The 12,545-nt window shown below is 43.3% G+C and overlaps 1 protein-coding gene across 2 annotated transcripts in view; it reads right to left on the bottom strand.

Annotated features, from left to right (window-relative positions):
- LOC126268048 (uncharacterized) overlaps window positions 1-12,545 on the bottom strand; it is a 220,277-nt gene that overhangs the window by 145,435 nt on the left and 62,297 nt on the right. For both annotated transcript variants that reach the window (XM_049973475.1, XM_049973474.1), the window contains exon 2: window positions 10,180-10,353. In XM_049973475.1, the coding sequence (XP_049829432.1) occupies window positions 10,180-10,224 (45 nt within the window). In that variant the 5' untranslated portion in view covers window positions 10,225-10,353. The remainder of the gene's footprint in view (window positions 1-10,179; window positions 10,354-12,545) is intronic.

The raw sequence follows: 12,545 nt of genomic DNA on the forward strand, positions 1-12,545 counted from the left end.
TAAGTTTTCCCATTATAAGCTTTCAGTTACTCGGTAATTCCATATTTCGGGCAAACGAACGCTACAAATTAAGAACACCTCAACTAATACACAGTCCAGACACAGTAAAGTGACCATCGCCTATGTTGGACATCGTAGGTCAATGACCACTCACAGACGGTAGTTAGCAACGCTAGCAGTGGAGAGTATATGGAGCGTGTTGTGTGGTCGCGGAAAACAGTGCATTCGTTGCCGTAATGCGGAAGCGGAGCGATTTATCTGACGTCCAAAAGGGAATGATCATTGGCTTTCAGGCGTCAGGTAAAAACATTTCCAAAACGGCTAAGTTTGTAATCCGCTCGTGCGTTTCCGTGGTTAAAGCATGCTGTGCGCGGCCAGGCAACAATGATGCACCACAGTCAATATACACTATGTGATGAAAAGTATCCGGACACCCCCAAAAATTAGGTGCATTGTGCTGCCACCTACTACCAGGTACTCCATAACAGCGACCTCAGTAGTCATTAGATATCGTGAGACAGCAGAATGAAGCGCTCTGTGGAACTCGCGGACTTCGAATGTCGTCAGGTGATTGGGTGTCACTTGTGTCATACGTCTGTACGCGAGATTTCCACATTCCTAAACATCCCTAGGTCCACTGTTTCCGATGCGATAGTGAAGTGGAAACGTGAAGCGACACGTACAGCACAAAAGCGTACAGGCCGACCTCGTCTGTTGAGTGACTTAGACCGCCGACAGTTGAAGAGGGTCATAATGCGTACTAGGCAGACATCTATCCAGACCATCACACAGGAATTCCAGATTGCATCAGGATCCACTGCAGTATACTTTGACAGTTAGACGGAAAGTGAGAAAATTTGGGTTGCACGGTCAAGCGGCTGCTCATAAGTCACACATCACGCCGGCAAATGCCAAACGACGCGTCGCTTGGTGTAAGGAGCGTAAACATTGGACGATTGAACACTGGGAAAACGTTGTGTGGAGTGACGAATCACGGTACACTATGTGGCGATCCGATTGCAGGGAATGCCTATGGCGAATGCCCAGTGAGCGTCGTATGCCAGCGTGTGTAGTGCCTACAGTACAATTCGGAGGCGGTGTTGTTATGGTGTGCTCGTGTGTTTCATGGAGGTGGTTTGCACCCCTTGTTGTTTTGCGTGGCACTATCACAGCACAGGCCTACACTGATGTTTTAAGCACGTTCTTCTTCCCACTGTTGAAGAGCAATTCGGGGATGGCGACTGCATCTTTCAACACAATCGAGCACCTGTTCATAATGCACGGCCTGTATCGGACTGGTTACACGACAGTAACATCCCCTGCAATGGACTACCCTGCACAGACTCCTGACCTGAATCCTATAGGACACCTTTGGGATGTTTTGGAACACCGACTTCGTGCCAGGCCTCACCGACCGACATCGGTACCCGTCCTCAGTGCAGCACTCCGTGAAGAATGGGCTGCAATTCCCCAAGAAACCTCTCAGCACCTGATTGAAGGTATGCCTGCGACAATAGAAACTGTCATCAAGGCTAATTGTGGGCCTACGCCATATTGAATTGAAGCATTACCAATAGAGGGCGCCACGAACTTGTAAGTCCTCTTCAGCCAAGTATCCGGATACTTTTTGATCACATAGTGTGTAACAGAGCTGAACGACGGCGGTGGAGATGTGTACGGACGAATAGATGTGCAAATGTCGAGCAACTGGCCGTCCGCCGGCCGAAGTGGCCGAGCGGTTCTAGGCGCTACAGTCTGGAACCGCGCGACCGCTACGGTCGCACGTTCGAATCCTGCCTTGGGCATGGATGTGTGTGATGTCCTTAGGTTAGTTAGGTTTAAGTAGTTCTAAGTTCTAGGGGACTGATGACCTCAGCAGTTAAGTCCCATAGTGCTCAGCGCCATTTTTGAACTCGCCGTCCAGATGAACAAAGGTAATAATAGCAGTGTCTCCTCAGCGACCATTCAGCGATCTTTGCTGCACATGGAGAGGCGCCTGGTTCGTGCATCCATGTTGACTGCTGACCATGTCGACGAAGGCTGATATTTGTACGCCAGTATCGCAACTGGACGTCCACTAGGTGCGGGAGGTGTCCTTTTCATATGAATCACGTTTTATGCTCCATCGGACAGTTGGCCATTGGCATGCAAGGCCCTGCAACAGTCACTGGAAGAGTTCAGGCCGGAGGCGCGAGTATTATGGTTTGGGGAATGGTTTCGTGGCATTCCATGGGTGGTTTCGTCATTCTGGAAGGCACAATGCCTCTATCCTTGGAGACCACGTCCACACCTACATGCAGTTTTTTTTTTCATCTCAGTACGATGGCGCCTACCAGCAATACAATGGCACTTGTCGTAGAGGTCAAAGCGTACGTGTATGATTCGAAGAGCATCGGCATGAGTTTAACGTGCTCTCATGACTACCAAACTCCGCGGATTGTAACTCACAGAGTCCGGAACCGTCCTGCTGCTACGGTCGCAGGTTCGAATCCTGCCTCGGGCATGCATGTCTGTGATGTCCTTAGGTTAGTTGGGTTTAAGTAGTTCTAAGTCTAGGGGACTGATGACCCCAGATGTTAAGTCCCATAGTGCTTGGAGCCATTTGGTTTTTGTTACTCAAACGAGAATTTGTGAGACCACGTCGATCGGGTTGTTTGCGCCATGGATCCTTAACAGAGAAACTTTAGCTGGCCAGAGCAATGGAGTCGACATGACCCACATCCTTGTTGGTAACCTTGCAGAATATCATTGACTCTTTTCCTGCACGCCCACGTTGCAAAAGGCAGTTGCTATGGTTTCTTACAGGTAGCCACTTTAATGTGACTGGTTCGTGTAGGTCTCTAGGGGATAGCGGCTATGTGATAATTATTTCTAACTACACGCAGATGTACTAGTCACAGTTTCATGCAGACTATAGGTCTCGACTGCTTCGAAACTTTGGTTCGAACAGAAACGCTGAAATTTTGGTTACCGAATAATGACGTTCCTATGTCCAAATAGGCCAGTCTTCAAATTCTCTATTGTTGCATTTAAAAAAAGAGTAAAGACAAGAAGTTTACAGGTACGTAATTTATTAAACTTTGAGTCACCAAGCATCACTGAAGCTGTTAATTCTACAGTTACTCACGTCTGAAGAGTAGTAAAAGTAATCTGAGTGCACTGGCGTATTCTGTACACGTGTTTAAGGAACAGTTTCTTCGAACCTTCTATTCTGTTCGATTTAGACTCTGACATACGAGGCTATGCTGTGATTACAGCCTCGAAAATACAAAGTTACGTGATTAACTTTCGTTTGATTGGATATACATGTCTGCAGTCCCGGTACACCAAAATACCTGCAACGCAGTGCTGTAGCAGTCCGCTACAGGACCAAAAACAAACTGGAACAGACCAATGATAAAAGTGTAGTATCGCGTGGTAATCCGTTTCCGGCAGCTGCGGAAATGTTAACAGCTGTGCCGGGCCAATCCAGACGGCTAAAGCAGTCACCTGTTTTGGTCTGGCACACTTTCAACAATTCCGCTGTTTCTGGAAACGAATTACCGAACGAAACCACACTATTATCAGCAGCGACGCCATTTTGTTTTGGGTCCCCTAGCGGCGTATCGCGGTACTATGGTGCGGGATTTCAATGTGTGCAAGACTGCAGACATGTACCCGAGAAATACGCAAAAATTAAAGATGTAAATTTACTTTATTGAACACTGACAAGCATTTTCAATACCCATCGTATCAAGGAAGCGACAAATTTAATTCGTATCCTTCCTTGCTTCAAATACGGTATTACATGAAGCAGCCTTGATCGGATATCCTCTTATGCAGATAAAGGTTAAAGTGTTAGCAATGAGGTCTGTGAAGACGGAGCAAAAGCTGAGATGGATCAAGACAAATGACGCAAATCCTCGTCTGGATGATTAAGTAGGGGTCAGACCTCGGGTCCTTTAGAAAAAAAGACCAGTGCATTGTAGAGTCTTACCAATTCTAACGTTCCCCTATTTCTAAGTCAAAATCAGTAGGAAATTTTAGTACAATAGAACTTCATGTAGAATGTTTCCTGATCGATTATGAGTTTAAATAGCTGTATGAAGTGTGTTATTTTCATTCCACTTACAACGAGTTAGTTTTTCTCCGTCATCCTTCAAGGCGATGCTACATTGTTGGTGGTGGAAGGCAGGTTGTGAAAATGAGTACCAATTCCCGATCATTACAGAAATCCTGAAACGCTGAAGGAGCCCTAGTGATAGTCATCTGTTACTAACTTGTCTGAGTCATACCAGAGTGACTCGGGTTAAAATGTTCAAGTACTACGCACGAGAGCGGCACTTCTTAATGAAAGGGGTATTTGCTTAATGAACATATTAGGCAAATTACCAGGTTACTAGGAAACAATAAAGGTCGTGGATTAGAACTAATTCAGTAGCTCTGGAGGCAAAAAGGAAAAATTACACAACATAACTGAAGTCAATTAAATTTACGTAATAAGCTGATGTATGAAAAATTCATGCAAGCCTGATATCCACACTTACATTTTTGCTGTGGTACTGCTAATACTGGATAATTACGTAACATAATTGAAGTCAATAAAACTTATATCATATCTTGTTGCATGAATAATTCATCGTGGAGCATAATGTCCACACGTATATTGCACTGATGGTGTCTATCGGGATACCTAATGAACACAAATAAGTGAAAACGTGAATAAATAATATTCATTGTCAAGTAGTACCTTCTTTATCCTTTTTAGCCGTTCTACACTTATCTACCAACACTGACAACAGTTGTTTCTAATACTACTGCCAATATTGTCCGTTGGTACTAATCACACCAAATTAACAGATAAACTTTGACGTCGTCGCTAGTAACATGAAATCCGGATTGAGATTAAGCGTCGAAGTTTTGCGTCCTTCAACAATTTTGCCAGGTTTTATTCTAATGATCAATGTTTAAATCCGACCATACTTCCTTTTGCCACTCTGACTTCACTACTCTGCAAGATAGCCTAGATAGTTCGTCACTGGTGACGGATACCTTTGCTGACTGCCACAACTTCAAACATTCAGACATTTCTTTCCCTCATAAAGTAAATATTACGTTTGCGCTTAACTCAACACAAGGTGTGTCTCATTTCAAAGTCCTCCAAATAGCTATTGTCGTTCTTTTTCTTATTAAAAGAGCATAAAATCTACAAATGTGTCCCAAGTGCATTTCAAATTCATTACAGTTGCTGTTCTAGTTTTTCTATCACTCGCGATACACGATTTTGGTCTTCTATTGCTCGTAAAATATTCCCTTTGTTCGAGAATTCTCGTTTCCAGTAAGACAAAGTGCACGTAAAGTTGTATAAGCCGCCTACCCATCAATCTCAGTGATGCACAGTGCTCAGCTACAGTTACACGAGACAATACCGTACCATATTATGAACATATCTACGAGGGTTTCGTAGAAGACTGATACAAAGCAAAAATCACGTCTAGTGGTATATAACGTTCAGTAGTTTTACGATTGTATCAAAGTTAAGCAGCGCTCCCTTAAAGGAATTTATTTTCTGTTTTGTAAAATAAGATTTGTATTTCACAAGCACTGGGAATAGTAATAGATTTCTACAAATAAAATTTATTATTTTCCAATATCGTTCGTTATTGTAAACCATTTACAGTATTTGCAAACAGCAGTAGTGCAGTAAATAAAAGTGCATAGCAGAAATGAATATTTTTTGGAAAGAATACATTTCACACATACTGGAGAAGCCAGTGATTACTCTACTATTTGATTTGAACGTAATTTATTTTCCAGCACAATCACCACCTATTGCAAATATGAAATAACTGGTTTCGGCCGTCATCAGATCAAAAACATATACCGTAGTTCATCCTAACCGCAGAGGAAAAGACATTCACAATGTATTTTCCGCAGTGAAGTGAGTGTACCACGGCGTCTGTTTTATCGTTTGATGATGGCCGATGACGGCCGAAACTGATGATTTAGTACTGAAATTATTTTCGAAACAAATATATTCCTGTTTTTCTGGAGGAAGCTTCGCGACATTTGGCTTCACAGCTAGGAGTTCGAAAATATAGATTTCACTGATTTAGTTTACCGAACGACACGGACACAGAAGCCAAAAAAATGTCATATTCATTTTCATACACAAATAATGAAAGGATAGCGTTATATCCGTAAATCTTGTCGAAAGGCTGTAAGTTAGAGGGAAGAGGATTAAAAACTTTCTTACAGATATGCGAAACTTGAGCAATCCTTCCTGTTTTTCTCGCGTCATGCAAGAGACGTAAGATATTTATTAGAAACCTTTTTATATAAACGGAAGGTTTGCACCGAGCGACGTGGGGTAATCACTAATTCACTTGACTTGCTCTCGGCAGGAGCGGGGTTCAAATCCCAGTCCGGCTTTCCAGATTTACATTTTGCGTTTTTTCCCAAAACCTCATAAGGCAAAGCCAGGATATTACCACTGACACGGAAAAGGCCCACTTGCTTCCATGCCCTAAAATAAAGCTGATGCTCCGTTTCTCAACAGATCTTCGTCCACAGCACGTACAAACTAGTCTTGTTTCTTCGAAATGACAGTTTCAAGTTAAACAATTGTACGAGTATCAGTATAAATAAAGGGATGATAAAATGACTTGTCTATTAGTGTCGTACACCAGCTCTAATACTCTTGAAACACCCGCTGTTCAAAACGGTTCAGATGGCTCTGAGCACTATGGGACTTAACACCTGACGTCATCAGTCCCCTAGTCTTAGAACTACTTAAACCTAACTAACCCAATGACATCACACACATCCATGCCCGAGGCAGGATTCGAACTTGTGACCGTAGCGGTAGCGCGTTTCCAGATTGAAGCGCCTAGAATCGCTCGGTCACAGCGGCCGGCAAACACCCGCTATATGAAGCTGACTGTTATGGCATACGCCACATCCGATGAAGCAATGAAACTAGATAAGTAGCAGTGTGTGTATAGCATCTGGCTGCGTGTGTGCTAATTGTAGAACATTCCATTGCTAATAAGGAGCAAGCTATATTCACGAAATGAAGCCCCTCCGCCTCCCTCCCCCCTTCCACCTCCTCCTCTTTCTCTCGCACACACACACACACACACACACACACACACACACACACACACACACACACACACATACAACAGAGCAGGAATTCGCGATGTTGTTTTTTTTTAAATTATTCATTTGTGGCGATTTGATTTGACTGAAACGAATGGATTTTTTTCAAACTTTTTCTAAATTAAAAGTTGACGGAAAAATAATCAGCAATTGTGCGGACTTCTTGTCCCCAGTGTTATACACATCTTTTTAATACTGGACAGCACAACCTCAAATTTGTACAATAAAAACGATATTTTTCCACTTAGGCTGTAATTTTATTAAGACCTTAATTGCACCACTAGTTTAGGCTTAAAAGACGGTTATATTCATTATGGACTATGAAGCGAGAAAAAAAATCTGCCTCATTGACAAAGGTTTTATTTATATGCTACGAATTTCTACGGTTACGTAAACAGCATTCATGCGGAAGACATCTTTTACATGGCTGTTCTCAGTTGGAAGTATCGGCGATTTCTTGCAGTAGCATGTCAGGTGACTACGAGGTCACGACTTATGATTTTAATAAGGAAATGAATCCGCCACAACATATCTGACGTGACGTGGAAAATAGTTGAAAGATATAAAAGTTTTTCTCTATATGCTACATCAAATCGTAAATGATGTGGCTGATTCAATTAGTTATTATCGACATAAGCCGCGGTCAAACCTCTCAGCCACCTGAAACGCTGGCGAAAGAAATCAGCACTAAAATAGCTACTCAAACGAAGCAGTTCACCTGGTGATGGTGTAACCGCATAAACGCGCAGTAGATAAAGTAAAACCGTTGTGACTGACGCAGGATTACATTTACTTCTCTTCACGAAAAAGACGTCTTCGAGCGTTTGCCCAGGGCAATATGAAATACATACAAATATGGCGGAGGCATGAGACGATATTCTGTCGTTCTTGCGACATCTTTTGGTGCCTTGAAGTACACCGTCTATACATCAAACCATTGCGAACAGAAAAATTCGTAACCCGTCGTTTGATTTCGCTGCCACTTTCATGTGGATGGTAGCTTGCTCTGGGTAAACACTAGAAAATGACTTTTTAATCTGAAACCAGTTACGTAACCAAGAAATACTGATCAACTTATAGCCGCATTGGAAAATGTGTTCTAACATTTTTCGCAGCCACAGTGCTCACCTGACCGACATTGTTTTACTTGCATACTAACTATTTGTTTCGGCTAATCACGTTACTGGAACTGACTCATATCTTAATGAACCACCTACGCAACACATAACATTTCAGTCTCAAAGTATGTTCGTGCCTTCGGGCTTTAGCTTTTCCATAACTTCCATAAATAACATTAAGGCATATCTCGTGATATTTCCTTCTCCCATTGCCGGCCGCGGTGGTCGTGCGGTTCTAGGCGCTCCAGTCCGGAGCCGCGCTGCTGCTAAGGTCGCAGGTTCGAATCCTGTCTCGGGCATGGATGTGTGTGATGTCCTTAGGTTAGTTAGGTTTAAGCAATTCTAAGTTCTAGGGGACTGATGACCACAGCAGTTGAGTCCCATAGTGCTCAGAGCCATTTGAACCATTTTTTAACCTTCTCCCATTTCTTGCTGCACTCCGTCAACGAGACGTTAAACACTAATCCTTCTTTTAGGATGCCGCATCTCAGTCGGTAAAAACGGAACCCTAATAGGATCACTTTGTAGCCCGGACGTAAGTCTCTCTGTTTGTCCCACTGCTCAAACCTCACAAGTCGACAGTTACGTCACGTGCAAAGTGCTGCGGTCCCTTGGCAAAGCAAGAAAGTGAAGATTCTAAGTCAAAGCAATGAAAAGATACAGCCATCTTTATATCGTATTTTGATGTTCGCGAACTGTTATCAAAACCTACAAGGTATTTTCCTTTGACCTAGACTCATAAAATTCGGCAAGAAGCAAGGTTTCACTGTAAATGTAAAGGAAAAGAAAAACACGGAAACTGTTAATTTGTAACTATATCTCACAGAAAATTTTTTTCTTGCTTGTTATGAATGTCTATCTGTCCGTCCATTAAGACCCCATTGTTCTCAGGCACGGATTGTCGTATCGAGTTGAAATTTACGTCACACACTGAGGTCCACTGTCCTTCGGTGATGTAAAAATGTTAATCTTCTAAGTTGACGCAGTCAAAAGACACGGCTATTATACCACTTATTACACTCGCGAACACTCTCATTAAAACCTATAGGGTACTTCCCCTTGAGGTAGAATCATTAAATTTAGCAAAGATGGAACGTTCCAAGCAAAGGGAAAAAAGCATCAGAAAATCGTTAGTTTGTAATTAATTATATCACACGAAAAAACATTTATTTTGTCCAGAATGAGATTTTCACTCTGCAGCGGAGTGTGCGCTGATATGAAACTTCCTGGCAGATTAAAACTGTGTGCCGGACCGAGACTCGAACTTGGGACCTTTGCCTTTCCCGGGCAAGTGCTCTACCGCCTTGTCCGCAAAAGGCAAAGGTCTCGAGTTCGAGTCTCGGTCCGGCACACAGTTTTAATCTGCCAAGAAGTTTCATTTCTTTTGTCATTTGTTATCCGGTTTCAGACCCGAAATTAAAACATTCTAGAAAGCCTTTGAATTCCTGGGAGCGATATCTTGTCAGTATCAACGTCGACAACACAAAAATAGTCGAACTCCTCGGTTCCCGCAATGGATGAACTGTCTGTACGCATAACTAAGTACGTACGGAACCCTCAGCGAGCGAGTTCACCAGTCCAATTTTTTTGTAGTAACTATATTATACAGTTCAGCGAAAGACGGAATGGGGAGTTGCCGATTAGCCACGACTTCACGACTCCAGACAAACACCTATTACCAGCAACCGAACTGATGTGATTTCCTTCCGGCCTCCACTGAGTGCGACATGGATACAATATGAGTAAACTGATGTGCGTGATCCACATATGTTAAGTTATCCGTTACGCAAAACACATGCTGAGGGAAGTGACTTCTTCCACACTGGTGAACACGCAAGTCTGCAGCAGCAGCACCACTACCGTCACCCACACCACCGCCTGCGTGCACAGTGCCGGATCCACCACCAGAAGAGGACAGTACCTTCTTGGTCATGAAGTTCTCGTAGGTGCCGTAGCCGCGTCCCATGGCGGCGTCCGGTGCTCCTAGAGCTGCTGGAACGATGCGCTGCTGTTGCTCGCTGTACTGTCTTGAGGGCGCCTCGCCGCTGCTCTGGCGCAGAAAGAAGATGGCGGAGCGGGCGCGCCGCTGGAGAACCTGTTGGTTATATAAACGGAGTCAGTCACAAGACCTGGCCGGCGCGCTCACGTGCTCGCAATGGCCTGGCGTGGCCTCGCTTCGCCTAGCCTCTCGCGCTGACCGAGCCCTCGTCTTGAGTTCCGCAAATTAACCACACAGCAGCGGCGCACTAGCCCGTTCAACACACCCGCAAACAGCCCCTTGGGGACAATCACTCGGGACCTGCGGTCGCACGTGTCTAGTGCCGTACTTGTCAGTTCTTGCACGGCTTAACAATTAGGGTACACGGAACACCACTACTAGAACCAGGAACGGCCATCTGCGCCAGGTAGGAACCAAGTGCCCCTGCTCGTATGATGGTTCACGAAGAACGATTACAACGTTCCTGAGTTAGTAATCCTACATTCAAGTTGCATCTCATTGAAATAAGTTGCCCTTTGCTGTCCGTTCATTAAATCGAGCAGAACGAGAACACTTATATAATACAGGGAGTTACGTGATCAGTAACAAACACAGATCTAGCGCTGCACTTGCTAGCTCTTGTACGACTTACCTGCTGCGGTACATGAAACACCAGTACCAGAAGCAGGGAGCGTCGTCTACGTTAGGGAGGAACTAAGTGACCATGATCGTATGATGGTTCATCAAGATCTCTTGTAACTTTTCTCAGTCAATGATCCTACTTGGGTAAGTTTCGCCAGACTGAAAAAAGTTATACTTTACTGTCCGTTCATTCAACTGAGCTAAACGAGTTCACTTATATAATACAAAGACTTAAGTGGTAACTAACAGAAACAAATGCACCGAATGAAGCAACGAAAGGGATACAAACCTTAAAATAATCAGACTGGCGGGTAATGCAAAACAGCTAAGCATGCACGACTAGGGGGTAAATGTTATTATATAGAAGCAAAGATAAAAAACGCCTACAAGAAAATTAGATGCCTTTGGGGAAAAGAGAAGGAGCTGTGTAAATATTAAGAGCTGAGATGGAAAACCAGTCCTAAGTAAAGAAGTGGAAGCTTAAACGCAAAAGCAGTATGTAGAGTGTGTATACAACGAAAACCAAATTGAAAGCAATATTATAGAATGGGAAGTGAACCTAGATGAAAATGATATACTGCGAGAAGAATTTAACAGGACTCTGAAAGATTTAAGTTGAATCAAAGCCCCGGGAGTAGACGCTGTTCAGAAGTACTGATAACCTTGCGAGAGCCATCCATGACAAAACTCTTCCGTCTAGTGTGCAAGATGTATAGGACAGACGAAATACACCTCAAATGGGTCAAATGGCTCTGAGCATTATTGGACTTAACTTCTGAGGTCATCAGTCCTCTAGAACTTACAACTAATTAAACCAAACTAACCTAAGAACATCATACACATCCATGCCCGATGTAGGATTCGAACCTACGACCGTAGTGGTCGCGCGGTTCCAGACTGTAGCGTCTAGAACCGCTCGGCCACTCTGGCCGGCGAAATACACCTCAGATTTCAATAACAATGTAATAATTCTTATTTCAAAGAAAGCAGTAGTGATAGGTGAGAAAATTACCGAATTAGAAGTTTAATGAGTTATGGTTGCAAAATAGTTACACGAATTATTTCCAGATGAATGGAGAAACTGGTAGAAGCCGACCTCGGCAAGATCAGTTTGGATTCTGGAGAAATGTAAGAACAGGTGAGGTAATACTTATCCTACGACTTATATTAGACAGCAGGTTAAGGACAGGCAAACCTATGTTCGTAGCGTTTTCATAATGTTGACTGGAATACTGTCTTTGAAATTCAGAAGCTAGCAGGGGTAAAATAGAGGGCGTGAAAGACTATTTACAACTTGAACAGAAACCAGCAGGCAATATAAGAGCCGACGGGCGTGAAAGGGAATCACCAATTCGGAAGGGAGTGACAAAGGGTTGTACCCTATTTCCTATGTTATTTAATCTGTACATTGAACAAGCAGTAAAGGAAACCAAAGAAAAATTTGTTATAGGGATTGAAGTTCAGGTAGCAGAAATAAAAACTTTGAGGTTTGCCAATGACATCGTAATTCTGTTAGAGACAGCAAAGGAGTTGGAAAAGCAGTTGAACGGAAGGGACAGTGTCTTGAAAGGATAAGATGAACATCAACAAAAGAAAAACGAGGATAATGGAATGTAGTCGAATTAAATCAGGTGATGGTGAGGGAATTAGATTAGGAACTGAGACAC

The sequence above is a fragment of the Schistocerca gregaria genome, chromosome 4 (genome assembly GCF_023897955.1).
Source record: "Schistocerca gregaria isolate iqSchGreg1 chromosome 4, iqSchGreg1.2, whole genome shotgun sequence".
Lineage (NCBI taxonomy): Eukaryota > Metazoa > Arthropoda > Insecta > Orthoptera > Acrididae > Schistocerca > Schistocerca gregaria.